The 7504-nt window shown below is 36.7% G+C and overlaps 1 protein-coding gene across 1 annotated transcript; it reads left to right on the top strand.

The window, feature by feature from the left end:
• The first annotated feature begins 1112 nt into the window (after positions 1–1112).
• LOC119795100 (major histocompatibility complex class I-related gene protein-like) lies at positions 1113–6051 on the top strand. Its single transcript, XM_038302924.1, has 5 exons — positions 1113–1237; positions 2535–2798; positions 5031–5117; positions 5659–5961; positions 6029–6051. The coding sequence occupies exons 1-5, from the start codon at positions 1156–1158 to the stop codon at positions 6049–6051; spliced, it is 759 nt and encodes a 252-aa protein (XP_038158852.1). The 5' UTR covers positions 1113–1155.
• Positions 6052–7504: the final 1453 nt, after the last annotated feature.

Raw genomic sequence — 7504 nt, forward strand, 5'->3', positions numbered from 1 at the left:
GATTTAATCTGGTGTGAAACGTTTAGTGTGTGTTGACTGAAATTTTGTATGGAGTTGGTGGCCCCATATGGTTTCTGTACAAGCAGAGCAGGGGTCTGGTTCTCATTGATGGCATTAGGCTGGATATGTTTGCAGTGCATATTGGACTCGGACTTGGCTTCCCTGAGTCACAAGTCTTTCATGTTCTCTATGGACAGGATTTCTAGGTGCAGCCAATGGCGGGCGGGGATCTGGTTTGGAGAACGTCGGATTTCTTCTTTGTATTTGTAGAAGATGTGGTGATGCGCTGCTGGCTCCTTCTTGCCAAGGGCTACAGCATGCACTAGGGTACTCCACATCCAAGTGTAAAGCATGTGTTTTAGTTGTTGCTAATGCTGCATCAGCCTGTTGTAGCAAACAGATCACTGATCCAAAAGGCATTGCTCCCGATATAATGGTAGTTCTACGTTCCTACCCTCACCTATGGTGATGTTCAAAAGAATGAGATGCTGGGTTCAAGCAGCTAAAATGAACTTCCCTTGCAAATTAAGGAAAGGAGCAGAATAGCTTCTTCGTCATATTGAGAGGAGTCAGTTGAGCTGGCTCGGATATCTGTTTTAAATATCCAATGAGCATCCCCTCAGCCTCCTCAATGTGGCAAGTCCCAGATTGAGGAGGCTAAGGGGATGGCCCAGGACACACTGGAGGGACTACAACTCTCAGCTGTCCCAGGACCTCCATGGGGTTCCATCAGAAGAGGTGGAGGTTGACCCAGTGATTTTTTTACGCCAAATATCAAGAGGCCTTGGACTGAAAAGTAAATAGTATGGGGAATTGACCCCCCCCCCCCCCCAAATATTAAACATTTGTTTTAGAAATACAAAAGTTGTTACATCACCTTTAAAGTTCTTATGTTTTTTATTATTATTATTATGAGTAAGTAGCTGAATTCAAGGATTTTGATAGTTGGTATGAAACCACAAATATCAAATACTGGTATGAAATGCCCTCAAAGATGTCAATGATTTGGGTATGTCAGTACAAAACTTCAAAAATCTAAATTTCTAAAACTGCAAAGGTGCAAATTAATCCTGCTAAGGACATGAAGTTTATGTTACCTCTGTCTTTGTTTTCAGTAACTGAACATTTTCTGCTTTCCATATCCATAACGAAAGAATGATGTCCCCATCTAGGCTACCTAAAAACAGGATGAAGATTTTTTTTAAGTTTCTTTTCATATGTCAGATTGCTTCTCCAGGTAAGTTGAAATGTGTCAGCTTCTGCTGTTTTCTTATTAAACACTAAAGGAAATTATGGATACTAAAAAAAGGTGGTTTTTGCCCTTTGGGACATATATGATGGTATAGTGATTAATACTTGGATTATTAAGGGAATGTTGTTCAGTTAAAGCTCTATGGAGATCATAATTTGTTAAGTTAGTAAGTTCTCGGTAAGAATGAATTGAATTAAGTTAATTCAGATGTAATCAAAGAAATCATTCGGGCGGAACCAAAAGCTGCCTTATTTTTTTTTACATTTGATCTGGATTGTATTCAAATTTGACTTTCTGCAGGTGGACAGAAATGGAGGATAACTACTATATTCTTTCAATACCTCCATTTTGCATATATGTTGTTAAAAAAGCAGAAGTTTATAGTCAATTGTTTATTGGCAGTAGTGTGGCTGAGCAGTAGAAATGGAATTGATAAGATTTTGATATGATCTTTACTATTATAGTTGATTGTTAAATTCAGAGGGATATACAGTTTCTGCATTTGGGTTAAACCGAGAAAGGTTTGTATTCCCACTTGTCGGGAACAGAAACAGAATCCAGTTGGTGGGTCTCGGTGTCGTGTTTTGGTCTGGACGAGAGGCCACAATTTTAAAGCGGCAGGTATGAACAGATCCTAAGACTATAATGGAGTTGGGACAATAAGCGGTATTTGTTTTTAGTCAGGGGCGGACTTTTTGGTGCCCAGGAAAAAAAAAAACAGAGCTGATTACATTGTTATAAGACTGTACTGTCAAATAGAAACTGGAGAAAACTTACCAGAAAGCAACCACTTGGGGCATCCAGCTCCAAATAACGAAATAACATCACAGGAATAACAAAAAGTTGTAACTCAATACAACATCAACTTCGGATCCCCGTTTCCATATGCCAAAATGGACTGATCCTTCTCATCGCGTAAAATATCCAGAGATGCAGTATGCCACTCAAGTTAGCAGCAGGAGAGTTTAGAAAGAATAAATATGTAGTAAAGCTCTAAAAGCAGAGCTGAAATAAGGAAATAGGGAGAAAAGATGATACTGATTATTGTATATTAAATATCATGTGATTTGTATGATGTGATGTGGGGATTTATTGTACTTAGCATCATCACCTCTCCGTCTCTCTCTCTCTCTGTATATATATATATATATAAATTTTATTTATTTATTTATTTTTTTTTATTTATTTATTTTTTTTTAGTTGAGCCCAGTGGGTGCAGCATGGTCATTTGGAAACATAATCTAAAAGAAATCTGTATAACTGATATCATCTCTTCCCACAGAACCACACTCCCTGGTGTATGTTCTTTGTGGTATCTCAGGAAGCTCCAAATTCCCTGAATTTTTGGCCTATGGAATAGTTGATGGAGTTCAAATTGGTTATTGCGACAGCAACACAGACATAAAACCAGGAACACCTTGGATGAACAAACTATTCGAGGGTGAACCCCAGCATCTAAAGTGGTTGAAAAATAAATGCCACAACAACTGGTTTAACTTCCAAGCAGCCATTACAACTCTGAAACAACGCTTTAACCAGTCGGAGGGTGAGTACCATGTTTCTGAAGAGTCTAAAATAGGAAGCATACGTATATCTGTCATGAGTGATCTGAGGTGTCTTTGGACTTTTTTCAGTCTGGGACCCTGTAAGGCGAGTCTGAGGCCGCCCACACCTGATATTTAGCATAGTTTCTTTCTGAATAATCTTTATAAATCCTTAATACATGGGCATGCCCATGCATACATATCATAGAAGTTTGGTTCCAGGTGTTTACGGATACACACTAATATAAAATACTAAGCTGCCGCTACATATAAAGATACAGATACATACCACCCTAAATAATATTTTTTCATAACCATAGATTTGCTTTCCACAGACATGGATATCTAAGGGAAACCTGGTGTTCTGGAAGCTTTTTTGATTTTTAATTTGGTTTTATGGCATCTTATTTTTGCTGTTGTTATTTTCTCTGTTTTCTTTCCCCCTCATCTCATACAGGTGTGGAAGCAGAATTCTAGGAATTTGTGTATATCTTCTGTGTCTGCTTTTGCTCCTTTGTTTTCTTTTTTTCATGCGTTCGTCCTTCTTTCCTTTCTATCTCTTTCTCTCTCTGCTTAGTTCTTATCCTCTCTTTGTTTCTGACCTCCCTTTCCATCTCTGTTATTTGTTCTCTACATCATCTTTAATAAAGTTTCATTTATACATAAATACCAAGCGGAACCTTATGGCAACATTCATAATGGTCTTCTTGTGAAAGCAAAGCAGTTGGGCTATCATTTATATGCAGGACATTAATTCCCAGACAAAAAAAAAAAAAAAATATGTCTTGAGTCCTTAAACAGATGTTTAGCTTTATATGTATATCTTTGAAAAATTGATGACATGTTTGCCTGTTTACTTTCGTTGTCATGGAATCTCTGTTTTATATATATCCATCCATCCATTATCTGACACACTTCATCCATCACAGGGCAACACAGAGACAAACAGGACATACAACCATTCACGCACATACTCATACCTAAGGAGAATCTAGAGAAGCCAATTAACCTAACAGTCATGTTTTTTTTTTTGGACTGTGGGAGGAAGCCGGAGTACCCGGAGAGAACCCACGCATGCTCATGGAGAACATGCAAACTCCCCGGGCCAGAAATCAAACCAGAACCTTCTTGCTTCAAGGCAGTAGTGCTAACCACTGCGCCACTGAACAGCCCATATATATATATATATATATATATATATATATATATATATATATATATATATATATATATATATATATATATATATATATATATATATATATATATATATATATATATATATATATATATATATATATATATATATATATAAGATACAATACTCGTTTTAAAAATTAACAATACAGTGCCACCACCAGTGGCACCTAAACAGTCATTCATCTAAAGTGCAGAATAGAGGAAAATGCACTTTCTGAACACTGTGTGATTGAATAATTCTGTGCACTTTTCAGTTTCAGACTTTTTTTTTGTAACAGGTGCAGCTGCTGAGAATTATTTTTGTTTCTTAACCGGTTTGGCTAGTGTCATTGTTATGTGTGCAAAGCGTAGCCAAGGAAGGAAAACTTAATTTTAAATTATAAGATTTTTATCAAGCTTGCTTAATATTGTGCACAGCATACAACCTCAAAATATTGTTCTTATTGTTTATTGTATTTATTTATTTATTTTATTTATTAATGAAAATATTTCTGTACAATTTTAGAGTCTTTGTTTTTATCCTTGTGGTATCGAAAATGGTATAATGGTATCGAGTATCGATATTTTCCTTAGTATCGGTATCGAGTTGAAAAGTTTAGTATCGTGACAACCCTAATTAATATATATATATATATATATATATATATATATATATATATATATATATATATATATATATATATATATATATATATATATATGTATATATATGTGTGTGTGTATTAGGGGTGGAACGGTTCACAAAATCCACGGTTCGGTTCGATTCACGGTTTCATGGTCACGGTTTTCGGTTCGGTCCGGTATATGTGGATTTGGTCGCAGTACCGCCACCTTCTGCTCTGGAGTGTAATCGCTTCGCCTATGAGAAAAAGGAGCCGCGCATGAACCGAACGAAACACACGCGAACCGAACCAAGACAGTCGAACCGAACGGTTCGGACGGTTTTCATTAACCGTTCCATCCCTAGTGTGTATATATGTATGTGTATATATGTATATGTGTATACATATATTTCCTTAATTTATTCTTTTCAGGTGTCCATATTTATCAAAGAATGAATGGATGTTTTTGGGATGATGAAACCGAAGACTTTGATGCTTTTAACCAGTATGGTTATGATGGTGAAGATCTCATGCGTTTTGATCTGAATACTTTGACATGGGTCACCCCAAGACATCAGACTGTCATCACCAAACACAACTGGGACACTGACAGTCTGTTTTGGAAGTATGCACTGACAGAAGAATGCAAACGTTTTCTTCAGCTTTATTTGAATTATGGGAGAAATACATTGCAGAAAACAGGTACAGAAACAGCTCGCAATTCTGCTGCTTTGGACAAAAATCTTTGTCTCCCTTACAAGTGATGATCCCCACTTTAAGAAATAAAAGTCCAATTCCAAAAGACTTACCATAGCGTTTTGATTATTTGATTAAATGTATGGAGAAAGTCTTTATTTCTATTTTAATAACAACTGCTTCCACATAAGCTGTTACAGCCATAACTTGTTTAATACATAACCCATACAAAAACAAATTCACATTTCTACCGGTTAATTCTATAAATGAAATGTTAATCTTACAGTATAATATAATATAATAATATAATATACCTGCCTTTAATACGATTTTAAACAAATATTTCTTTGGATTGTGTGTTCAGTTCATCCTTCAGTGTCTCTCCTCCAGAAGATTTCCTCCCCAGTGGTCACATGCCACGCTACTGGTTTCTTTCCTGAAAGAGCCATGTTGTACTGGCGGAAAAATGGAGAGGAGATCCATGAAGGAGTGGAGAACGGAGAGATCCTCCTCAATAATGATGGGACCTTTCAGATAAGTGTGGACCTCAGCGTTTCGTCAATCAATGATCAAGACTGGAACCAATATGATTGCCTTTTTCAGTTCTCTGGTTTAGAGGATAAAGTCACCACCAGACTCGAAAGGGCCGTGATCAAGACAAATCCAGGTTTGATTAAAAGAAGAAAACGCAGATTTGCCTATTTGATTTTACATTGGTTGTTTGTTCTGACTAGCAGCGCTGTTTTTAATCATTTAAGAAGCATATCTAATTATAGATTACTCACAACACAAACCTTCCTTTCTTTGAAGAGATATGTTATATATATATTTTTATTTATTGTTGTTACAGGATCTTCAGTTGGAAAACACTTTGTTTTTACTGCTGGAGTTCTGCTGCTTTTAATGGGCCTTGTCAGTGCAGCTGTTGTGGTCTGGAGAAGAAGGAATAGGAATGGTGAGGAAATCTTTTTTTTTTTTTTTTTTTTTTTTTTTTAATAACAAAAAATCTCAAAGACTGAACCATGTAGGACTGTCCTTCAAATTAATAATAATAATGATAATTTAAAATGTCTTGATTAGGTTTGAAGTTATATTTACATTGAAAATAAAATTTTGTTCCCTAAATCAACCTTAACAGTTTGCACCTAATGTTGCTTTGTATACTTTTCCAGTGTCTAAAATTTACGGTGGCTGACAGGTGCAAACGCACAGTAAACAATGAAACAAGCAGCAAAAGCATGAATGATGCAAAGCCCAAAACATGCAAACACACAAAAAATTGGATCTGAAAAAACAATACTAAGAAATGCAGCAATCTCAAAAAACGGAAGCAAAAACCTCCATTTGGGTCTTTATTACTTCTAGAAACAGTCCAAGAGCCAAGAAAATTATGCAATACAAGACATCCAGCATCTTCCTGGCAATAAGTGGAAATCAGCCGTTTCAAAAACCTTCCAAATATGACATCAGAAATGCTCACACACCGCCCCTGACCTAGCATTCACAGCTGAGCCAAACCCAAAACTAAGCAGCAGCGAAGCACATCCTCTCACATAGCACACCATGCAAATAAAAACTTTAACATACTATTAAAGAAAGATATAACGCATTGCTAATTATTACTGGAATAAACACATACACAACTTAACATTGTCATTGATACATCCTTGAAAGTGTGCATACAATTCAGTTAAACAACCATTCACGCACACACTCACACCTAAGGAGAATTTAGAGACGGCAAATAAACTAACAGCCATGTTTTCAGACTGTGGGAGGAAGCTAGAGTACCCAGAAAGAACCCATGCATGCTCAGGAAGAACATTCTAACTCCATGTAGAAAGAATCACACCCAAAACCTTTTTGCTGAAAGGTAGCAGTGCTACCCACTGCACCACTGAGCAGCCCTAATTAGACTTTCTTTATTACAAATTTTCTTTAAAGCTACAGTGTGTAATTTTCAGCGACATCTAACGTCCAGACTGCAGACCACAGCAACATGAACATCTCCCCCCCACCGCTTCTCCCCCCGAACAGTACGGCGAGCATTACGGGACAAAATGTCTTTCACGACGTCCGCATCACCTACCTTCTCAAGTGATGAGGTTTGTTTACATAGATAATTTTACAGATAGTATTTCATTAGTCTGTGTGTTCAGTACCGTCTCAGTTCATCTCTCTCAACTTGCCGTAGTTACTTTCGAGAGCGA

The sequence above is a fragment of the Cyprinodon tularosa genome, unplaced genomic scaffold (assembly GCF_016077235.1).
Source record: "Cyprinodon tularosa strain WSP-4 unplaced genomic scaffold, ASM1607723v1 ctg5, whole genome shotgun sequence".
In the NCBI taxonomy this organism is placed as follows: domain Eukaryota; kingdom Metazoa; phylum Chordata; class Actinopteri; order Cyprinodontiformes; family Cyprinodontidae; genus Cyprinodon; species Cyprinodon tularosa.

Excerpts from the sequence above, each read along its gene's own strand:
- LOC119795100 (XM_038302924.1), top strand. The coding sequence starts at position 1,156 with ATGATGTCCCCATCTAGGCTACCTAAAAACAGGATGAAGATTTTTTTT. Across the intron at positions 2,799-5,030 it reads ACGCTTTAACCAGTCGGAGG|GTGTCCATATTTATCAAAGA; the intron begins GTGAGTACCATG and ends TATTCTTTTCAG. Across the intron at positions 5,118-5,658 it reads TAACCAGTATGGTTATGATG|TTCATCCTTCAGTGTCTCTC; the intron begins GTGAAGATCTCA and ends TTGTGTGTTCAG.